The sequence below is a fragment of the Miniopterus schreibersii genome, assembly GCF_964146895.1.
Source record: "Miniopterus schreibersii genome assembly, chromosome: 7".
NCBI classification, from domain to species: Eukaryota; Metazoa; Chordata; class Mammalia; order Chiroptera; family Miniopteridae; genus Miniopterus; species Miniopterus schreibersii.
Window position 1 is genome coordinate 63905818 of NC_138108.1, and position 24657 is coordinate 63930474.

At 37.7% G+C, this 24657-nt stretch overlaps 1 protein-coding gene across 1 annotated transcript in view; it reads left to right on the forward strand.

Moving 5' to 3' along the window:
• The first annotated feature begins 257 nt into the window (after nucleotides 1-257).
• The window catches only part of LRP1B (LDL receptor related protein 1B), a 1542074-nt gene continuing 1517674 nt past the window's right edge, over nucleotides 258-24657 (forward strand). Inside the window, exon 1 of the mRNA XM_081143443.1 lies at nucleotides 258-784. Within this exon, the coding sequence (XP_080999569.1) occupies nucleotides 610-784 (175 nt within the window). The 5' untranslated portion in view covers nucleotides 258-609. The remainder of the gene's footprint in view (nucleotides 785-24657) is intronic.

The window sequence follows — 24657 nt, forward strand, 5'->3', positions numbered from 1 at the left end:
TGGGAAAGCGGGGCGTTGGAGCGCCTGGCGGCGGACGCCGCTTCCCTCGGAGGAGCGCGGCTGCCGGCCGGCCCTTCCTCCCGGAGCGCGGAGCAGAGGCGCCGGGGCGCAGCCTCCCCCGCCGCGGGCGCGTCCTGCCGGCCGGGAACGCGGAGCGTCCTGGGCGCCGCCGGCCCAGCCCCACGCAGAAGGCCCCCCTTCTCCAAGACCCAGGTCCCCACGGAGCCGGCGGGGAGTTACTTTCCCTTCCAGGAGCCGACGTCGCGGTGATTTGCGGCGCTCCCGCTCGCGGTGGTCTTCTCCTGCTGCGCCCGGTGCCTCCTGCTAAGTGATAGACGTGATTGATGTGGCCGGCGGAGGGGTGCGTGGCGCCCGGGCGATTCATCAGCGAGTCCCCAGCCGCTGGCATCGCTCGCTGCCCCTCTTGCGTGATGTAAGATCAGACGCACCCTGCATTGAAAAGTCGAGACACACGAGCGGCTCGCTCGCGCTCACACGCGCTCTCTCCCCCCCGCGCGCGCATCCCCGCACCTTCCACAGCCTGCTCCAGGCAGGAGAAGGCGGACTCGCTGGGCTCGCGGAGCTGAAGATTCCCAGTGACATTTGTAAATGACGCTGCTCCGCTCCGGGCCCCGCGCCGCCGCCGGGCCGAGGGTGCCGCCGAGCCGGCCCCAGCGCAGGCTCCCGCGCCGCGCGGCCGCGATGTCCGAGCTGCTGCTCGCCCTGCTCACTCTCTCGGGATTACTGCCTATCGCCAAGGTGCTGACGGTGGGAGCCGACCGAGGTAAGGAGACCACCTCCCCCCCTTCCTCCCCTTCCTTTCTCGGCTTTCCTGCGGGAAGATGCTTGCGGATAAGTGAGTGCGAAACTTAAGTCCTGCGGCCCCGGCTTCGCGGGTCCGGTTGGCCACCGTGCGCGGGTCTGCTGGAGGGTGACGGGCGCGGCGGGGGCTCTCTGCGCCCGGGGCCAGAGTCCTCGGCTCCCCGCAGCTTTTGCCTTTGGCCATTTACCGGCCCCGAGGTGCCCCCCCCCCCCCCCCGGGAGTGTTTGGACCTGCCCGCGCCCCCGAGCGCTGCGGCTGTTGGAGTCAGATGTCGCTCTCCCCAGACTTCCCTGGGCGCTGACTCGGGGCTCCGAGCTTTAGCGGGCTCCGGCTTCTGGGCGCTAGGCGGGTGCTCCCCTCAACTCAGCCCTGCGCTGGCTGCCTCACCTGCTGCGCCCAGGGTCGTGGAGAGGCGAAGGCGCCCACTCCAGCCTCTTTTGTTTCTGTAACCCCTTCCCCGGGCGGAGAGGCTGAGGCTTTCAGGGCGCTTTTGGACACAGATTCCCACTTGAACTTGACTTTTTTTTTTTTTTTTTTTGGTCTGTTTGTTTGTTTTTTGATTCCGAAGGTGTGTGACACAGCTCCTGGTACCTGGAGATGATAACCCAGCACTGGCATTTTGCCCTTGTGTTTTTTTTTTCCTTCCAAATAAGAGCAGGTGAATGGTAGAAGTTTAAATGGGAATGCGTATGGGGAGCAGAGGAGAGAGGAGGTGGGGATTATAATAACCTGGATTCTGTAAACTTTTGATCTGCAAATCCAGGAATCCCTGTGCAAGTTTGATAATCTTTGAGAACAGTTGCACTGGTGGAAAAACGAGCACACAGGAAAAAAATAGTGCATGAATATTTGGGCAGTTGGCACTGGAATAGTTAACTGCTGAAAGTAAAATCAGTATCGTAGATCTCGGTTTCTTTTTATCATGAGTTCATATTGACTGATACATTTCAGCTTGTTTGGGGGCTGGGGTTAATTACCAAAAGGAGAAGTAAGAAAGATCTGGAATGATACTTGCATCCGAATGCCAAGGAAGGAGGCAAAATGCTGCGTTGGAAGATTTGATGACTGTGTTTATATGAAGCGAATCATGAATTCACCAAAAATTATTGTTTCATTATGGAAAAGAACAGAGGAATGAATTGTAGTGTTTCTAACCACCCTGCTGTTGGCAACCAGATTATATTCTTTACAATGTACCCACACAGGTCATGTCCTTTGCTAGTAATGAAACTAATATGAGTTCCCTTAGAGTGTCTGACATTTACTGAGATATTTTAAATATATTGTTGCCACCTAACTCAAAGCTTCTGAAGTTGCCTCAACTTGCCTTGAAGTTGGCGTGGAACAGTTGAAAAGTATATTGAGAAAATGGAAGCACATTGCTTTAACTTGAAATGATGATGGTGTTTTGATCTGGAACAACCAGCTTCTCAGCCTTTCTTAGGAAGAATGTTTGAAGTTGGACCAGAGCAGGTCCAACAGAAAGAAGCTTTGCAGCCCTGTGTGCTGGTAAAATAATGGAACTGACAGGCTACTGCTATTAGGCTCTTTCTGATTGAGTCCCCAGTCTCCAGAAGTTGACCTCATCTAGAGCTAAGTCCTCAGTTCTTTTGTATGTGTTTAGGAGAGATAGAGCTATTGCTACAATGATTGGGATGAGTACCTGAAGAGAATTTTAAATATAATAAAAAGTTAAACATGTAGTCCCCCAGCTTTCTTATGAGCTAGGAAACTAAGTAACTAAAAAAATTGCAATTTAGTGCCAATTTAGTTCCATGAGGGACAGGGACATCTAACATATAAACAGAACACATAGAAAAGGACAGTTACTTTTTCCTTAAACTGAAATAGTGTCATGTTGTATCACCATGTCAGCATAAGAGATACTACATCGGCTAGCACAAGGAAAATTAGTCTTAGACCAATACTTTACCACTGGTGTATTTAACACAACTTTCAAAACTATTAGAAAAGAGCTAAAATTGTCACGGCTAGTTACCAGAAGTAGAAAGGATGGGTCTTATTTGAACAAAAGGAAAAATAAAATGATGAGAAATTTTGTCAAAAGTTAGAAAAGAAAGTGCTGCTGCATTATGACAAACTTCCTCACCAAATTCTGAAACAAGATATAGGAAGGTAAATTCAAGAAAGAGGTTAACGAGCTGTAGCTTTTGCACAGGCTTATGCCAGTTGTCCTTGAAGAGTAAAACAGGCATGTGAATTACACAGGTGTGTTTTCTAGTGCAAGAGCTAGAGCTTCACGCCAGAAAACGAGAAATCACTTTCAGGTTCTCCAGATGCGCGTTGGGTAATGGGCGGCTTCTTAGCTGTATGGACTAAGCTGTAAGGGTTTTACTACTCTCTACCTGTGTTGCTCTTTCCTGTGCACATTTTTGAGTATCAGTTCAATCATTTTTTTAAAACAAAAATACTTTAACATTGCATCCTTCTGTTCAGTTTATACCCATCCACTTGTCCTTGAATTCATTCCACATTGTTAATTTTCTTAGTTTATATTGAATTTCACGCAGGGTTAAACTAAGGTACGTGTCAGTTCTTATTAGATTTCATCCCATCTGAAAAAGGAAACATCTTTGTAACTCTTAACAGCAAAATGTGCAGGATGAATCTCATTTACTTAGGGTCAACTAATGTGTCACATAACAATGTCATATCATATCAGAGTGTGGCTTGATAAGGGGTAAGATTTAAAAAGAAGAATATTTTATATTGTTAAATTTTCTGAAAACGGGGGTGACTGGGCTGTTGAGAGACCTGGAACCAAGCTCTTAAATTCTTGAGTCTTACAAGATGTGGAAACATATTTCCAAGTAATTAAAGTTCATGCTGTTATAATCATTTAAATGTGTATGTCTGTAAAATCATCTACAAATCAGTTGTATGTCAGGATCTTAATCTTTCTCCCCTCAAAGAAGAATGAACTGCAGTCCTTGTCTCTGTATATCCAGAAATATCATAAAAGTTTTCTTGGGAAGGTCTCTGTAATCTTTGAGATCTCTTCTCCCTTCCTCCTCTCTCTCTCTAACATTGAAACTGGTAAGAAAGAAATGAGACAATGAGAAAAATTCAGTGTGTTAGAACAAGAGAAAAGGAAGTGAATTGCAGGCACAGAATAAAGTAAGGAAAGGAGTGGGGAGAAAGCCTAATGATTTTAGAAAGATGCTGAATTCAAATGACTGTTTCTTCTGATTTCATAATAAATGTCTTAGTGGAAATGTTTGCAGTATCAAAATAATTTGAAGAAACATCTACCAATGTGAGGCTACATATAATTAAAAAAAAAAATGTTTTTATTGATTTATTTTAGAGAAAGAGAGGGAGGGATAGAGAGAAACATCAGTGAGAGAGAAACACCATCAATCAGCGGCCTCCTGCACTCCCTCTACTGGGAATTGAGCCGGCAACCGAATCAAACCAGTGACCCCTTGGTTCATGGGTCGACACTCAGCCACTGCGCTGCACCTGCTGGGCTGGGCTGGATATAATGAAGCTCTAAGTATGAAGAGACATGTGAAAATATTCCAGAAAACTTCAGTATTAACTGTGCTAGAATTATTAAGATGGAGGTGATTTTTTTAATTGGATGTAAAACTCTTAGAAAGGGTGGGAGACGAATGTTATAGTTAATATATTCTTAAGAATAGACGCTGCTTGTCATTCACAGTGGAGACATACAGAGACTTTTAGGTGGCAAGTGTGTTGGATCCAGCACATTAGTTTGTTGCTACCTGCCTTGTCAATTTCTCTTCAGAGCTTAGGGTATACAGTAAAGATAAGCTCCATTTAACCTCACACCTGTCAGAATGGTTATCACCAATCCCATAAGTCGACAAACAAGCGCTGGTGAGGGTGTGGAGAACTGGGAGCCCTTGTGCGCTGTTAGTGGGGATGCAGATTCGTGCAGCCACTGTGGAAGGCAGTGTGGAGCTCCTCAAAAAATTAAAAACAGAACTGCCTTATGACCTAGTGATTCCACTTCTGGGAATATATCCCAAGAAATTTGAAATATTGATTTGAAAGATTATATGCACCTCTATGTTAATCTCAGCATTATTTACAATAGCCAAGATTTAGAAACAGCCCAAGTGCCCATCAGTAGATGAGGGGCTAAAAAAGGCTGTGGGACATTTACGTAAGGTGATACCACTCTGCTGAGAAAGGAAGGAAATCTGACCTTTTGTGACAGTATGGATGGACCTGAAGAATATTGTGCTAAGTGAAATAAGCCAGGAGAGAAAGACAAGTATCACATGATTTCACTCATATGTGGAATCCAATGAACAAAATAAACTAACAAACAAACTAGAAACAGACTCATAGAGACAGAGAATAGACTGACAGCTGTCAGAGGGGAAGGGGGTTGGGATACTGAGGGAAAACGTGAAAGTATTACACAAACAACAGCAACAACAGCAACAATACACACCTCATAGACACAGACAAAGTGTGTGATTACCAGAAGGAAAATGGGGTTGGAGAGGCGGAAGAGGGTATGGGGAAGATAAATGGTGATAGAAGGACTTGACTTGGGGTGGTGAACTCTCAGTGCCATATACAGATGATATATTATAGAAGTGTACACCTGAAACCTATATAATTTTATTAACCTAAGTCACCCCATAAATTCAATTAAAAAAATAAATAAAAATAAAATCACCTGGACTGAACATGCCTTGGTCTTCTACAAGGCTGATGTTGAGAGAGATCTGTATCTTCTCTTCATTTTGTATATTACTAGGATACAATTTTTTTCATGATTCTGCTATTAATTTTTACACCTTTTATGAAACGTGTCCTCCCATTTGTTTAATTCCTTCCTAGTTATAGTTATAGGGATTCTGTGTAGTAAAAAGTACCAACCAGATGTATTGATCGATTTCTCTATCTTCTGTGGCTGTCAAAACAATTCTTGTACAAAGAAAACACGTGTCTTCATTCCAGATAGATCCTTTCAAGAAAGTAGAATTAATATTGAAAGTTAAACATGATTGTACTAACATGATGTCATTAGTTAAATTAATTTAGTAGTAAGTGGAACCAACCTAGTATGTGTGTATGAGTGTGTGTGTGTATAATCTTCTTTAAATGGCTACCTCAGCACAAACATCTATGAAAACACCACTTTAGCCTGAAAACTAGAGATAGATTTTTTTCAATAAAACCTTTATTTTTCAAAATTTAAGACAATATCTGTCTTTTTTTGTGATTATTTCCTCCTTGAAAAACAAACAAACAAATAAATGAAGAAACTTAAGAGTTATTTTTCCAATTCCAACATGCACTATTCTGTTGAATGAATTTCCATATAATAAATATTTTGTGGTAACAGAATCCGATAGTGGAAGAAATAGGTGTCCAAATGCGTTTGCATTTGAAATGCCTGTAATTATGATGCACCAATGCTTATAATATGAAACAGTGTTTTTAGTCCCTAGAATGCTGAAACAATAGGTTGAGGACACTTGTAACCAGTTAATCAAAATACATATTGGACCAAACTTCTATCAGGAAATAGTCCTGCTTACTCTAGGTAGCTCAAAAAATTTTCTTACATTCTAGGAAGAATTCTAGCTCCCTGTATTTAATTTAAGCACAACAGCAAAAAACTACCTTGATGTACAGAAAGTGCAAACAACAAGGATTTGCTTGTTGGTTGGTTTATTTGTGTTTTTGATAGGGAAGCGGTGAGAAAACTCATCTAACCGACCAAACAGAAGAGAGCTGTGATACTTTCATCCTCTGTGGAGTTGCTTTACATCTTCATGTGGATTGTTAGTCTCCAAATTTAACCTACACAATAACCCATTGAACTAGAGGCATAGGAATGAAATTGCAATGCAGCAACCACAAATCTTACAGTCTTCAGCCCTTGGGGACATTTTCCAGTTGTTCTATTTTGGAAGGAGATGTTTAGAGCTTGTTAGTTCCTTGGAGAAAAAAAAAAAAAAAAAAGGTTCTACTATTTAAACATTAAATACAAAAGCAAGAACATATGCCTAAAAATTAATTCGAGTTTTTAAAAAGTTACTTTTTGAACTAATTCACATGTGTGCCAGTGAATATATTTACCTCACTTGCTTTTGAAAAGTATTGTGCTTGCCCTAATATTTAATCACTGTTCTCACTCTTCCGTGCTTCCTCACTTGAATAAATATTAGCCTCTCCAAGTACCTCTGAACCCTCTATATTACAGAAAGAGGAATGAAGTCATTAGAAGATTTTGCAACACATCAGAACAAGTAAGCTTAGACCTTCAAAATTTATACATATTTTTCATTAGACGTTTTTCTGCTATAAGCTGCTGTTACAATTTTAGATCTGTATTTTCTCTTCATAAATGATTTGGTGGTCTTCCTTTCCCCCCTGACATAACTACAAGGCCGAGTTAGAAAATGTGTTTTATTTATTAGTCTGTTCTGAATTCAACGATACCAACATATAGCTTCTCTCCCTCCATCCTACTGATTTAGGTTATCTCTATAGAAACCCAATTATTTTGACTGAGCTTTCAGACTAAAATGATTGATGAAACCGAGCAGTAACTAAAGGGGAATCAAACTATTAGGTAGTAGCCAGTAAGATCTGGTAAAACAGTTGAACTGATCTTGCATTAAAAAGCCAATAGTTGACTTTTATGGAAAAACATCAATAACAATATATTTTCCTGAAAGACTTATGTATAGTATTTTTATCTATTCTTGTAGAGTAAATCATATGTGCCTTTGCCATTGTGTCTCTAATAGCAGTCAAATTAAATATGTTTGGTAACAGTTATATATTGATATCATGGAATAGCATAAGAGGTAAGAACACTATTAGAATCTGAATACAGCCCTGGCTGGTGTGGCTCAGTTGATTGGGAATTGTCCACTGCACTGAAAAGTTGCTGGTTCGATTTTCTGTCGGGGCACATGCCCAGTTTGGGGCTCAATCCCAGGTACAGGGCATGCAGGAGGCAGCCACTTGATGTTTTGCTCTCACATCAATGTTTCTCTATCACATCGATGTTTCTCTCTCTCCCCCTCTCTCCCTTCCTCTCTCTTTAAAAATCAATAATTAAAAAAAAAGGAATATATACATGCTCTGAATTTATTCAATGTGCAAATTTTAACTTTATTGAAATTAATTAAAATTTATTTTCTCATTTTATAAAATATTTTTAAAAGTTAAAACACATTTCAGAATGTTGTTTCAAAGTCAAGACATTCCTTCATTACAGGGTAGAAAGTGGAAAACAGTTCAGTGATAACATAGACACCAGGATTTAGTGGGTTTTAAACATGACCCTAACAACTTTCTCATGTGATTATATCAACTTAAGTTTAGTCTGCAATTAGATGTGCAGTTTTATAGTTTAAAAAAATGCAATGCTGTGATTATGTAAATGGGCTCATTCATTTGTTGCTGATTTCCCAGTAGGTCAGGTTCTTGTATTATCAGTGCAAAAGGCTAATGCTTAGGTTAGTAATGATTGTGTTACTTACATTTTTCAATGATTTGGCCACTCGTATTTGTTGAATAATGATATATTATATACATTTGGGGTTTCTCAAATATTTCAAAATTGTTGTAAATATATAGTGCTTGTGAAAGGTGTCTTTACTATAGAAACAATGACAATTAATTTTAATTAATATATTCTTAGGGTAGAATCATCTGTTTAAGCTTATTTTTCTCAGATAGAAGCTTGGAAATAGTCACGTATATATGAAAGCTTCCATTTACTCGTGAATATTATAACTATAGCTTTTATAGAAAAGGAGTTGAGAAAGAACTTTTACATATAAGATTCCCTCTAACTTTGTCAAGGAAGAAAAAATAAAAATAAAAAAAAAAGCTTCTTGAAGAAGACAGAGCGTGTGGCCTTGCTAAGACACTGGCATTACATTTCATCTCACAGCGCATTCTTATTAACAGTCAGACACCTCTTCCCGAGTTGCATTCACTTCATTGTCCTGGACGGCTTAGCCTTCAGACCAAAGGCAGGTATTGTTGAACCGCGACCTCATTTTAGTCAAAAGAATACGTTTCTTCTTTAGGTAAGATCAAGGTACCACAGATCATCTCTTGTCTTATTCTTACAGTCAATAGGACATTTCTTCCTAACTTTTCCACATCGCATTGACATCTTCGAGACTTCCAAGACAGTTTAGCTTTAGAAATACGAATACATAATTCCTTAAGAATTTTTCTACCGCTGAGTTTTTCTTTAATGACATTTTGTCATCTTAGCCCTTTCTTCTTAAAATGAGAAAAAGAAAACTAAAAATAGGAAGGGGGAGAGAAAAGGAGAACTTGGTTGTGGTTGTTTGCTTTGAGTGTTCCCAGGGTATTTTAACATACTTGCGAAAAAAACAAAGCTGTAGGTATAAGGCTAATAACAGATATGGGTTTTAATGATCTATTTTCTTTAGAAATTAGAATGTGTAAGTAGAGGAAGGACAAAGATGATAAGAGAGAGACCACTCACAGTAAAAATTTATTAAAGCTTCAATCCACACAGATAAAGTAACTGAGGCGGTTAGGAAACCTCAAACTTTTGCTAAAATATAAATTCTAGATATTTAAAAAATATTTAGTTTTAAATTATCTAAGAACTTGTGTGCATTTTTTCTAAAATTTTTAGTGGTTTATTTTATTGTTATGAAATTGTTAAAATGGCAAGTATGCTTCATTAAAATATTTTACTTTATTCGGCTCTATTAATTTTTAAGGTGCTTTTTAAAAAATATATCTTTATTGATTTCAGAGAGAGGAAGGGAGAGGAAGAGAGAGAGTTGAAACATCAATGATGAGAGAGTCATTGATTGGCTGCCTCCTGCACGCCCCCAACTGGGGATGGAGCCTGCAACCCGGGCATGTGCCCCAACCAGGAATTAAACCCCAATCTCCTGGATCCTAGGTTGGTGCTCAACTGCTGAGCCACTCTTGGCCGGGCAAGGTGCTTTTTTATAATTATAAAAATTAAGCTCTAAAAGTATGGTAAAAATAACGCTGGCTTATGGGTGAGATTTTTGCCTCATCAGGTGAAAGTATTACGGATCATGTCTAATGGGAATTATATTTCTGAGATTTTCATTAAATAATAAGTAAGATTTATAGATAGAATCATTAACTCAGAATTTGGGCCCTTCCGCTGAGTCCTTGTATTGTCATTCCAACACAAAAGCTGGCTGGTAGTTCACCAGTCCCATGTTAATGGCCCATGATACTAGTGGCATACAGTTCTTATTTGGGGGGAAATATGGTGACTTTATCCAACATTGACCAACATTAAAAACAGGGAAAATTTAAAACAAACATTCTGTGTCTATCCATTTTAGGATTATATACTATTCTACAGTTCTTTCCTCTAGTAGGTTCTTTTTTCCCGTTTTCACTTGCTAATGATTGTCATATTTTAAAAATTAATCCTGATGGTGTTGAATATCAAAATCTTATCACTTTTCCCACTCCTCTTGTTGCTCTCATTGTTGGGGGAACATAAGGTTATGAAAGGCATGAGGGTTTTATCTTGTGTGTATTTTAATCTGGGTGCCTGTGAAAACTTCACTAGAACTTTACCGGAAATTGCTCCAAGCAACTCTCAAAAGAGAGACAGACATAGCAGTGTTCCTAACACCTTCCCTGAATACAGGGAAGATAATGTATGTGAAAATCCACTGAATCATATAGTGCATTACAGGATGCTTTAATTTTTTTCACAGTTTTTTTCCTACTGAAATTATATCATCTCTGAAACCACCCGTGTGGTTGGCAGTCATTCATTTATTTATGCATCCATTCAACAAAGTTGAGTAAATATATGTTGGGTGCTGTTGTAGGTGCTGGGAATGAGGCAAGTGAGCAAGTTAGACAGTGTAACTGGTCTCATGATACTTACATTTTAATGAGATGACACAGACACTAAACCAAAACCAAAATCAAAACTAAAAGTGGTATTTTGGGCTAAGAGGAAAGAAAAGTAATGTAGTGTAATTGAGAGACGTGATCTGAGGATTGATGGTTGTGATCATAGAAGACCCTTTTGAGAAGGATGACATTTGCTGAGACAAAAGTGAAGAGAGGGAACTAGCTGTGAGCACTCCTGAAGGAGGAGCTTTCCATGCACACCCTTGCGAGGAAGTCATGGGTTTGTCATTTTAGAGAAAGAAGGAAGCTCTGTGTGTCTGAAGTGAACGTGTTTAGGAGAGAGGAGTGGAGAAAGGCATCGTTATAACGAAGCCAGAATTGTTCAGGTAGAACCATGCAGATCAAGGTGAAGCATTTGAATTTTGTTCTGATTCCAATAGGCAGAAATTGATCTTTAATCAGAGGTGACATGACACAACTTAATTATTTAAGAGATCATGGTTGCTGCTGAGTGAAGGAAGGAAAGAAGGTACACAGTGACCCAGGTAAGGGGTTATGATAATTGTCCTGGAGAGAGAAGTTGGTGGCTCAAATGAGGAGGTAACAGTGCAGGTGAGGAAATGGTAGAAGAACAACTCACATTTTTAACTTAGGAAGATTTTTTTATAGCAACGAGTGCAGCACAATTTGATATATTAGGAAGATAAGGCATGGAATAAAGTCTCAAATAATTATCTTTGGAGGTTAGGGTTAACATTCTAGGTTATTTAAAAATGAATGCATTCTGTTTTGCACACCTCTCATTGATTTGTATAAAACATGTTTCACAATATAAGGCACATGATGGTCACGTGTGGACCCTGAAATATTGCTTGCCTCTGATTACCTTTTCCTTTATTTCAGAATTATTAAAACATTTTCCCTATTACTCCATCGTGTGCATACCATTTCTGGAGAGTAGAATTAGTAGAGTCTGACTCACAGTATTCTTTGGGGGTTTAGTCAAAATTAAACACTTAACATTCTGAGCATTGGTAATTATGGCATCAGTTACTGGTCTGTGATTCTTACCACCCTAAACCAGTATGATAGCAGAAGGAATGGGCATTGGTTTATGTGAAGACACATTTGTGTTTGTGCGGTGTTGTTTTTTTCTTGAGGAAGTCATCAGTGTTTTCAAGGGATAACTTTTTTACTGTCCCCAAATTCTCAGAAGAATTTTTGCTGATAGTTAAGTTCCATATATGTATAGTTGATTAAAGGGAAAAAACTATGAGAGCTACTATTGGCTGCACTCATTACCCTCCCTGGAAATCCAAAGAAAACTGCAGAAAAGAAAGGGCTGCTGACAAGTGATGGAGAACCACCTGGATAAGAGTTTCTGACTTAGTGGGTGTTCCTCTTGGTCCATCAGGGCCCTTGCCTTAGTTTTCTGTATTTATTCATTGACTAAATGTTATAGTAACTTCTATTTTCAAGTCCATGTGATTTATAGACTGAAGAGAAAACAACGAAACAAACAAAAAAAAACCAGAACAAGCAATAAAACACTAGTTTAATAATTGTACGACTTTGGAGTTTCAGGGTAGGTTTGCTTATGGCTACAAAACAAACCCATTTGGGTCTATTGAGCTTTGTCGGTCCTAAAAATAATGAGAGGAAGACAGAGGCTCTATAAAACTGATATAAGAGAAAAAAGTATCATCAGAGCCCAGAGAGTCTGTGAGAAAGAACAAAGTAATACAGTGTGTGAAGGAAATACGGTTAATATTAAGCTGATTGACTTCATCTAGGTCCTAAGTTATTTGAAGATCGTTTGGGATTTGGTTCCATTGATTTTTATTGTTATTTTTATTGTTCTTTTTCTCTCTCTGCTCTCTTTTCTGTTATCTACCTTGAGAAAAAGTGAAAATTTAGTTTTAAATTTGATATTCAAATATGCACTCCAAAATATAAGTTTAACCCCCAAAATATTCTCACTTGGTTTCTTTTTCAGTTATTCAGGCCATCTGGTGCCAAAAATATCAAGTCTTTTTGATACGATTTACTTTATACCATGAGCAGCAGCATTATGGAGGAAATACTTCACCCTATCCAGAGAAATTACCTTGAAAATGCTACATGATCTATACAAGGAGTGTTTTCGAAGATAACCTAACCAGCTTTCTTAGTTTTCAAATGTGAATATGTCTTTAGATTTAAGAAGGGAATACATATACCAAGCTGACATTAGGTAAAAATAAAAAGAGATTTAAAGCTCAGGCACTTAAAACTGTAGAAATACTTAAATAAGCTATTGAAGTTAAAGATCTCAAACAATTTATTTCTTGTATAAAGAGCTTACATGCAGTTTAGCAGATGCTAGATGCCTGTGAAGAAATTGAATTTGCTTGTGACTTTGAGCTCAGTCCATTTATCATTCATGCTGTCTAAAGCGCCTTTAATAATTTGGCTCCAGAATTTCAGTACTAAAATCAACATTATGCCTAGAAATAAGTTAAATATGAAATAAACACCAAAATTTTATTAAATTTCAGAATGACTGAACTAAATAAAATTTGAGACTGGAAGATTTTGCATTAATATCGAATTTGGGATTCACTGTGAGTTTGTTTGCTGTGTGCTTTAACAGAGGGGTGCCAGAAAGTTTGGAAATAAATTAATCTGAGTAATTGAAAACAGCAAGAAAGGGAAGGGTCACTTGTATATATGTGAGTTTGAGGTACTATTTATGTTCCCTGACCAGGACTCTGCTCACATAGCCCAGAGGTTTGCTGAGTGGCTTTTTTCCCTTTCATAGGGAAAGTACTATGGGAAAAGATTCAAAATGAGTATAAGGGAGTTATTTATACGTTAGGTAAAGTGAGAAATAAATACTGACTACATACTCACAATAAAAGGCATTTGGGCAGGAAATGCTGTGACCCCTTTGAACAGTCTTAAACCTGTTATGAAGAGCCAGGCAAAACAGACGACGCTTATTCAGGTAACGGTTAAGCTGTTGAGACACTTGAAAATTTGCAATAGCAAGAAAATCACTTAAGTCAAAAATAAACTCTCAGAGTTTAAAGCTACTGGAGTTCACCAAGATTTAGAGATGAATGCCAAGGAGGATTAGTAAAACTCTGTTCCCTTTGAAATACAACAGTAATGGCTCTATCCGTATGTCTCAAACCCATGCTTGAGAGTCACTGTGTAAGTGAGAATAGAGCTCAATATAAAGTAAGAATGAATAATAACATTTTCTTACAAAGGAGGACAACATATAAAGGGACCTGAAACAAACATCCTGCCCTTTTCCTTCCCTTCTGCAGGCAAGAGAAAATGATAGGTAGCATTTCTTTTGTAGTTACACAGAGGGAAATAGGTTGGCCATGGCTTCTGAGATCCCGAGATTCAGAGAATAGGCTGCTTAGATTTCTCTGCTCATCATTTTAAGTAATGGCACTGAGACAAGTTTGACTGACCTTTATGAAGTGTTACAAACACAAAAGCATTCAGTGCCAGAGCTGGTCAAAAGGTGCCTTGGGTGACATGTACATTAGAGAACACCTGCATTGTCTAAGGGGACAGCTGATATTTAACTGGAGCGGTTTGTGGCCTTGTATAAATGTGGGCTGAGGGTAGCTGGACCTTTAAATAATTCAAGGGAGGCCTGGAATTTGTATTTTTACCCACAATGCTCTGACATTTAAATTTTGCCTCTCAGGATCAAAACAAAAACAAAACACAAATAAGAAAATAATCTTGTGGGGGATCAGAAACATAAGGTGATAGATTTAACACCAGGCTATCAGCCTTTGACCCACCATAGGGCCCCCAGTTGCAGGAATCAAGAGAAGGTTGCGCTGGGTCACAGTGAAAAGACGTTTTACTTGGTGCATTGCAAACAAAAGGTGGCCCTAGACAGTTGAGTTGCAATGCCTTGAAATTTGGAGTGCATTATTGTTGCAGGTCATGGAGTCAGGAAGAAGGGTACCAAAGGTGAATCTGAACAGTGAATTGCATCCACAACTTCCTCTCCCCTGTGAGACATAAAGGCAGAACCAGTGGGGAGAAAGCAGGTACAGAGAAAATTCTTAATGACCCAGAAGAGAGGTAGTGATATTAGGCCCCATTGTGACTTGGGATAGAAACATGCCACCGAAAATCATCTAAGGAAACAAAACTCTGCTAATAATGCCGAGGAAATGCTATGCCAATGATTGTAGTCAGCCTGGGAACTGCAGGGAACTCGTGAAAAACCTGCACAGTGCTGAACAGCCACACGATGAAAACAATATTGCTGGGCCACACACAGGTCATTATTGAAATGTGGAAAGAAAAAAAGACCAAAAGGCAGAAGAAAAATATTGTGAAATGAAGATGGCAGAGATATGATCCTGATGAGTAGACAAATTCTCATGCTGAGACACAAATGGGATCGCATTTGGGTTTGATTTCATCTCTTTCCTGGGGAAAGCTGTGACTTAACAAAGAGCCCAGTGCGTGTTCGGTTACCACACATGGTCTTTAGATTTCATACCTGTGTTCACGTAAGATTAGTATAGTCAAGCTGCTTATTTGAACCAGTCATTTTTTTCTAAACCTTTTTTCCCCTCCAACTTTTTATTTGAAATAATTTTAAACTTACAGAATATGTATACAAGTAGTACAGAGAGTTCCCATATATCTTTTACTCAGCTTTCCCTGATGTTAACATGTATAACTATAATTACCCAAACAAAACGTGTACATTGGTATAATAAATACTACTAACTAAACCATAAACTTTAACTGAATTTGTCCACTAAGGACCAGCTCTATCCCAGTACCCAGTCCAGAATTCGCTGTTGCATTAAGTTGTCATGTCTCTGTAGACCTCCAATCTGTGACAATCTCCGGCTTTAGTTTACTGTCATGACCTGGGTTCATTTGAAGAATACTATCGTTTTTCGTAGAATGCCCCGCAATTTGGGTTTGTGTGATATTTTCCTAAGATTGTGCATTTTTAACAAGAATATCACACAAGAAATTGGCCTTCCTCGGTGTACCATATCAGGAGATACATGTCAATATGTCTTCTTATTAGTGATGTTATTAACCTTGATCTTCTGGGTGAAGTGGTACCTTCCTCATTGTTTCTATATTAATTAATTGGAATTCTTCTGTAAGAAAGAGCAGCAGTTCATTTATTTATTTAAGTTGGTATAGACTCACAGATACTTCTTATTTGTTATAATCCAGTGTTTATTTTCTTGCTCAATTTTTCCACCTTTGGCTATTGGGAGCTCCTGCAGATTGGCTACTTTGCCCTTTTGACATACCACCATCGTTTTCTGATCACTTTCTTACTTTTCATCACAGCCAGATGATTAACACTCATCTTCTATTTTCTCTGATTCTGCCTTGGAATCAACCTCTTCTCTAAGGAATTTCATAAGATATGAGAACTGCAAAACTAAAATTCTGAATTATTATAGGTGGTGATGCTTATCAAGTCTTTCAGAATTTCAGTGTCCCCAAAGTTTCTAAAGAAAAATATAGAGACATTTTATAAAATCAACTCATATTTATTGATCTCTTATTAGAAAACTGTTAGGGACTTTGAAAAAAAAAAAAAAAAGGCATCTCTGTCCTCAAGGGTGGATGGTCTAATTTAGATAAGAAGCATTATGGAAGCCTAACCAAATCATATGAGGGGTAATTGAATCAGACCTGGCAGGTGAGGCTAGGGGACTATAGTGATTACAGTCTTGTCTTTTGAATGGGGACTGAACCGAAAAGAATATGCTAGATATAGAGAATGGCTTTTATATTTTGGATTATTTTTTACCTATTGTTAGTTGTCCAGACTGCTGTATCAAAGGAGATTCCACAGGTGAGTCTGAGTTCTTTGGTAAAGGGCACAGTGATAAGTTAGTGATGTTTTTAATGATCAAAGTCAGAAGACAAAGAGGCCTACTTACTTACCATTTGTGGTTTAGTTAGCACAATAAGAGTCTCCAGTAATTGCTATTAAAAAAGGATAGTTTCTGCCCACTGTCCAGAGTTCCAAATGAACCAATTGGTAAAATCCCAACTAATGAAGCAAGTATGGCTTTGTATAAAATATTATCAAAGGGCCTAAAATACCCACTTTTTCAATGTACAAGTCCTTTTTATTTCCTTGCTTTTTTAGTGTCAGCCATGAAAACCGTATTGCTGTTTTGTTTTTTTAACTCTCTGGTTGTCTTGTTCTCATAATTTTTTTTAGTTTCTTCTAACTTTGAAACTGCATTTTTCCTCTCACTGTAGTATCCTTCCTCACTTGCAAATAGAGCCAAACAGAAACTCACATCCAAAGACTGATTTATCTCAGGTGTTTGGATATATCCAGTTTTAATGACATACTGTCTAAAAAATATAGATACGAGATGACTGATCTGACCAACAGTTTAGCTTCTGATAATAGCTCTAGTAAGGGAGTGAGAAACGGAGATAGTTGGAAAGCAGTGTAACACTCATATTGAATTTTTAACAACTTAATACATTTTAGGAAATGATCCATCCGAAAGGCATTATGACTTGCTGAGAAAAGCTGCACACAGGGAACCGGAAGAAGTGGGCTCAATTCCCAGCTCCGCATCTGACTCACTCTTTGTCCTTGGGCAAGTCACTTAGCCCCTCTCTGTGCCTACTTCCTGCCTGGTGAGACAGGAAGGGTGCAGAAGGCTCCCGCCTCACCAAGATGCGCGGAGGCTGCATTCGGTAACCACCCAAGGGATCTTTCTTCCCCTTGCTGGCTAGTGACAATCTAGCTTTTTGTCAGCATCTAGTTTGATCACATTTTGCATTAAGAACATGGAGCGACAACTAACATTAAAGAATCCTTTAATTCACACTGGAGTTTTATTGTAGTGCATATTGCTTTGCATTAATGCATTCGTTGTAGGGGGAAGACTTGCGGATCTTGTGCGTACACAAATGTCCATTGCCTCAGTCTACTTGAGTGCCAGCTATGAGCCTTGGACTGAGCACTGCAGAGCCCATTAAAAGAGTAGAGAATGGAATCCTGAGAAGAGGCTGACAGATAAGAAACTGTTAGAGGATATTGCCTGGCAATATTTATTCAAAAACGCTATTGTTAAGGTTAGAGTTTAGACAATAGGGTGATCAATATAGGCTGGAAAATTGCACAGCAGTGACATGGAGCAGATTGAACAAATGTCTCTTACTCTATTATATCTTGCCTGATTCCTCCAGCAAAAACGATCTTCTCCTTCATGTTCTTCCCCCTTCTCTGATCTTGTTGGCTCATTTTACCTTTATCCAGTTTTCCATAAACATCTTTTAATTTTGTAAAATCTTTTCTTTTTCTTTTAAGTCATAGGTAATCATGGGTCTTGGATTTTTTTTTTTTTTTTGGTTGTTATTTCTCTGAATTTTCCTTCCTTATTGAGCAGTAGCCCTTCATATTGTTTTTATGACCTTGACCTTTTTGAAATGATCCTGCTGATAGAATATCCTGTATTCTGAATGTCTTATTTCCTCATTATTTCATCTACTTAACTTTTTTTTATCACCAATGTTTTCCATAAGTTGGATAATAGATTTACAAGATAGACTGGATTCAAATTCAACATTTCTGGACAGAACACTTCCTAGGTGATTGTAAACATCTGTGTACTTAATAGCTGTGATGTTAGATATTTGTATACAAAGTGGAATTAATAATGCAGATACTAGGAAGGCAGAAAGGGCACAGCTTCTGATGGGCTGCAGTGCTCAGCGGCAACATGGTGTATCACTGTGAAAGAAAAGGCTCTGAACTTATTTGCTGTATCACCTTTGATCAATTACTTTATCTTTTCAGGTCTCAGTTTCCTTATCTATGAAATGGGGCTAGTGATACCTATTATAAGCTCTTGAGGTTTTGGGAAATTACTTGTGTCCTATTCATAGGAGGTACTCAATTAATGGAAGTTTATTAACACCAGTAGTAGTAGTAATGGTTCTGTCGGTAGTTGTATTCTGTCGTATAGCTTCTTATTATGAAAATATTTCAGAATGGTATTCATTTCATTAACAGAAAAGCAATACTCTATCCAGTATTCCCATTTTAACAGATAAACTTTTCCAGTTTCTTTGTTAGTTTGATTGTTGGTTCTTGGGCTTTTTGTTTTAATATGGTTTTGTGCCCTGTGATGTAAATGGAAGGTGCCATTCTTAAATCCTTTCAAGGATAATTTGGGTTTAAATAATCCAATAAACAAAGTTAAATCACTATCCAAAAGGTTCTCTCTCTGAACACTCTCAGAATGTTTGCCTCGGGATCATCTTATCTCCCTCCCACTCTAGTGCAAGGAGAGAAAAGTAGGCACCAGAACCAGGAACCTACACTTGACCTGTTCCCAGTAATTTACTTTATAAAGGAGAAAAGATACTTGTAGAGGAATACATTTCAATATAGATTCTCATACCCTCTTCTGAGGTTAGTCACTTGAAATATAATTTGTTTTTTCTTCAAATAGTTTAAAACGACATTTTGACCACATTAGAACAGTGTTTCTCCCACTACCTGCTAACTTACTGGTGGCGTTTCGAGTGGGGACATTGCTTTCCTGCTGCGTGTCCTGTGGGGATCCACACTGTGTCGAATGTGAGAGGAGAAAGAATAAATTATTGACAATCTGGAATACTTTTCATATCTTCAGGATATTACTAAAGTTGCATTTTTAGCTTCTATTGGTTAAAAACAAAGGCTTTCACATTTTTACTATTTATTTTTACTAATGTAAGGCTTTTGCATTTGCCTTAAAAAATGAACATGTGGGCGGGGGGAGAAACATCTGTTGTTTCTTTTATGTGCCACAGTATTACTATACTTCTTGAAAAAATACCATTTTTTCCCCCCAGGAAGAATGATGTGATTGTATAGTGCCAAGTACATGTTCAATACTTCTAAGTGATACATTTACATAAAGGATGGTTTGCTTTCTGATCAGAGTCTGTGTGCTAGAGATTTTCTGTCAGAGAATCAGAGTGAAGACTAAAATCAAGGCTTGTTTTTGTGTCTTTTAATACTACACATATCATCTGTATAGCTTTTGAAAACGACCAGTCCAGATACCACTTTCCAGTGTTGACCCTGTACTTTGCTGAGACTGTTGTTTTCCCTTCAGGTAAGGGAACTGTGAGGAATGCCTGATGGTTACAGTGTTTTCCTCCTCAGGACCAGCTGGCTACTCTTTACATAAAATAATCTTGAAATTTAAAAAATACATATTTTCCATTATGTTTGTCTTTGTAAAAACAAAAAATGTTATACTTTGCTTTCCTGCAAAGCAATGAAAGCAGGTAGTTCTAGGCAAAATGCGTACAAGGTTAATCCTGGGCTTTCTTAACTAAAGGGACATCATTTATTAAGTAAAGCAAATACTTAAAAATTCTATATATCTGTTAAGTTTATAGCTACTCTTAAAATTATTCCTTTTCAGAACAGAAGATGACCTCGTAAAATAAGCATCACTAATAGTGGCAACAAAGAACTGCTATAGGGACTGTCCAAGTTAAGCTATTTTATTATGCTATTGTATTTTCTACGTGGTAAATTCAAGCCATGTCTCAATATTGTAGAAATAGGAGAAAAAGACATTAAACCATTTCTAGGGTGTTAAAGCGAGTTAACATCATAACCACCAACTGTCAGCAGGCTTTGGGGGGCCAGCAGGGAGCCATGCTTATCCCACATAATGGATGTGTGGTCACGGATCTCATTAAGCAATAACAATCTTTGGGAAACAGTTGTTCCCTCCCTAAGTCCACTCTAAATGTACTCTTTCGTAGTGCACAGAGGTTCATGCCGCTTATAAGGTCATCATGCTCTTTTCTTGAGTCTTTTAAAGGTGATTTTGTGTGTAACAGAAGAATCCTGCCAAATATAAATTGAGATATTTGTCTCTCAAACATCCATTGAAAGCCACTGCTTTAGACTCACTAGGAAAGTTCTTGGGTGAGCATAGTTTCTGTGATAAGTGGTCCTGAGATAATGAAACACCCACCACTTGAAGTGCTCAGTTGGCTTCACCTGGAGTCATTTTGGAGAAATATGCAAATGAGCTGACCCCAGTGACCCTGCTGAATAAATTCTACCAGCCAATTTTAGCCAAAGACTGGAATAAAAAAAAGTCAGCTGATCTCCAGTGTATGGAGCCATGCAGGCACCTATAGGGTGCTTTCGTCCCTTTAAAAATGAATGAATTTATCCTGTTACTAGAAGCTAATGGGAAAATGTGCTAATAATAAATAAAATGGAAGATTTGAAAAATTTAAAAAACACACCTTAACCACTTGTTATTCAATGAAGAAGTATGGAGTGTCCAAGTGTCCTCATTTAGCTTTGCCTGTTTTCAGTTCTTTAGTCCTTCAGATTCTCATAAAGCTTATGTTTTAAATAAAGCAATTATAAGAAATTAAAACAATCGTTCCATGAAATAATCATTAGAGTGGCAAGGACTCTAAAAATGTGATTTCTATTCTTATTCACTGATGGATTTTTAAATTTTTTTCCATAAGAGGGGCATAATAGTCAATGGCAACCCATGCTTAACTGAATTTAAGTTATTGAACATCTATTAATCAAGTACTTGCAAATGCACTCTTAACTTAGAATATGAAAAGACTGACCATATTGCCTTTTCCTCCCAAGTTAGACTTAAATCTAGTATTACTCTTTCATATGGAATTGAAAATGAAAAGTAACTTACTTGAGAAAAATAATTTAAGATAATGATATTTGAAAATCATAGGTAAATTCACTTCAGAAAATGTGTCTACTTTATCGTTTATGGAGAATTCCTTATAAACTATTTTTATACTTGAGCCATATTATATTTGATATTTTACAAAAGAATTAACTAATATTTGGTTTTCAGAAAAATAATGTGTTAGAAACCCTTTTGGAGACAATAACTCCTTAGAGTGTAAGACTTTTGTCTAAAAATTATAGTAATTTTTGTCTAAAAATTACTTCGAAAATTTATATGGAATGAAAAAACACCCCAAATAGCTATGGGAATCTTGAGAAAGAAGAACAAAGTTGGAGGGATCACAATACCAGACATCAAGTTATACTACAAAGCCACTGTAATCAAAACAACTTGATACTGGCACAAGAACAGACATATGGATCAGTGGAACAGAACAGAGAACCCAGAAATTGACCCATGCCATTATGCTCACTACTATTTGATAAAAGAGGCAAGAACATACAATGGAGTAAAGACAGTCTTTTCAATAAATGGTGTTAGGAAAATTGGACAGGTACATGCAAAAAAATGAAACTAGACCACCAATTTATATCATACGCAAAAGTAAATTCAAAATGGATAAGACGTAAATGTAAGGCATGAAACCATAAAAATCCTAGAGGAAAACATAGGCAGCAAAATCTCAGACATCTCTCGTAGCAATATGTTTGCTGATACATCTCCTAGGGCAAGAGAAACAAAGGAGAAAATAAACAAATGGGACTGCATCGAAATGAAAAGCTTCTGCACAGCAAAGGAAACCATCAACAAAATGAAAAGGGAGCCCACTGTATGGGAGAACATATTTGCCAATGACACATCTGATAAAGGGTTAATATCCAAAATATATAAGGGACTCATACAACTTAACAAAAGGAAGACAAACAACTCAATTAAAAAATGGGCAAAGGACCTAAATAGACACTTCTCCAAAGAGGACATACAGATGGCTAAGAGACATGTGAAAAAATGCTCAGAGTCACTAAGCATCAGAGAGATGCAAATTAAAACCACAGTGAGGTATCAGTTCACACCTGTCAGAATGGCTCCATCAACAAGTCAACGAACTACAAGTGCTGGCGAGGGTGTGGGGAAAGGGGAACCCTAGGACACTGCTGGTGGGAATGCAGACTGGGGCAGCCACTATGGAAAGCAGTACAGAGTTTCCTCAAAAGATTAAGAATGGAGCTGCCTTTTGACCCAGTGATCCCACTTTTAGGAATATATCCTAAGAAACCCCAAACACCAGTCACAAAGAATATATGCACCCCTATGCTCTTAGCAGTGCAATTCACAACAGCTAAGATCTGGAAACAGCCCAAGTGCCCATCAGTAGATGAGTGGATAAAAAAGCTGTGGGACATTCACACCATGGAATACTACGCAGCTGTGAAGAGGAAGGATCTCCTACTCTTTGGGACAGTATGGATGGACCTGGAGAGTATTATGCTAAGTGAAATAAGCCAGGCAGAGAAAGACAAATACTGTATGATCTCACTTATATTGGAATATAATAAACAAAATAAACTGATGAACAAAGTGAATACAGACACACAGAAGCATGGAACAGACTGAGGGATCTCAGAGGGAAGGTGGGGAGGGGGTAGGTGGGTGGGAAGAGATTAATCAAAGAACTTATGTTTATAAGCATAACCCATGGACAGAGATGCTGATACGGGGAAAGCCTGGAGGAGGGATGGATGTGGGGTGGAGGCAGTCAATGGGGATAAAAAAGGGACAACTGTAATATTGTCAACAATAAAGATAAAGAAACTTAAAAAAAAATTATAGAGATTGAATGAGATAAATTAGGAACATAATCTAATATAATTTTTTAATTAAAATGTGTATCTTTATTTAATAATTATGTATGCATCTTATATCCACCTTATTAAATGGTATAATTTTATTTTAGCCCAGAAAATGTTATAAAATAAAAAGTAAATTTTTATAGTTAACAGTACAATAATTTTTGCTCCTTTTTTAGTTCCTCTTTATGGTCTCACAGAATTAAACAACTATGTGGAAATTATTCAGAAAATAACATTTGTTTACATTTTAAGGCATCTATTTTAATTAAAGCAAAAATATATAACAGTTTAATATAAATTTCTATGTTAGTTTTATAATATATTATTTAATACTCATATGTATTTGTTCCATTAATTCACTATTTTAACCTAATAAGAGTTAATATATTCAAGTTTTTAAAGAAGCAGAATGCAATAATAACTACTTAGTAATAAATATTATATATATTGGATATAATATAATTTTTGTGTTTTTAAAATATTGCCACCACATTTTAAAGGGCATCATTATTACCACTGATTATTTGAGAGTGAGATGCAGGGATGTGAAAAGATGGTTGCACTGGGCAATGGCATATTCCAACTGACAAAAATGAAATAGTATATTTTATGTCATAATGGCACAAAAGTCATATTGGAATGTAGCTTAGCCAAAGATTTAGGTTTATATCCAGGCTCCATATCTATTACTTCCTAGCAGATCAACTGTGAACAAGTCACTTAATGTCTCTGAAACTGAGTTTTGTATCTGCAAAATGTAGCTAATGACAACTTATATGGGGCTGTTTTAAAACTCAATGAGAAAATGAAAGTGCTTTACAAATTTGATAGCACTTTACAGAATTAAAATTTAATCATTCCACAGTGTACTTTTGTGATTTTTAAAATTACCAATTTTGGAATATATTTTTCTTTTGTTTAAATCTCATTTCTTTAACTTACTTCAATGGATGGCAGAAAAACACAGCTTAATATAACAATTTATTATTTCAAAAATATTTATTGAGACTATATGCTAAATAGAATTGCACTTTGGAAAAAATTGTGAGTGACACTGTAATGAAAAACCACCATTTATGTGTTAGGAAAAAAAAAATTTGCCGAAAGTGCCCAACCTGGGTTTCAGAGGGCTTGTAAGTATGCATAAGTAACACAGCAGCTCATTTTTTGTGATGATGCCTAAATGAAATACTGTAGAAATTCAGGATTCACCTTTTATATATCTAAGTACTTTAAGAAAAAAAGGTAATTAAATTTTATCTAATTTAACCTCAGGTTACCAGAATAGTATGCAACCCAAAGACAACATCAAGTAAGACATTATTATTTAAGATAAGCTTCATGAAATGAAATATTCATATTAATAATTGAAATATGAACA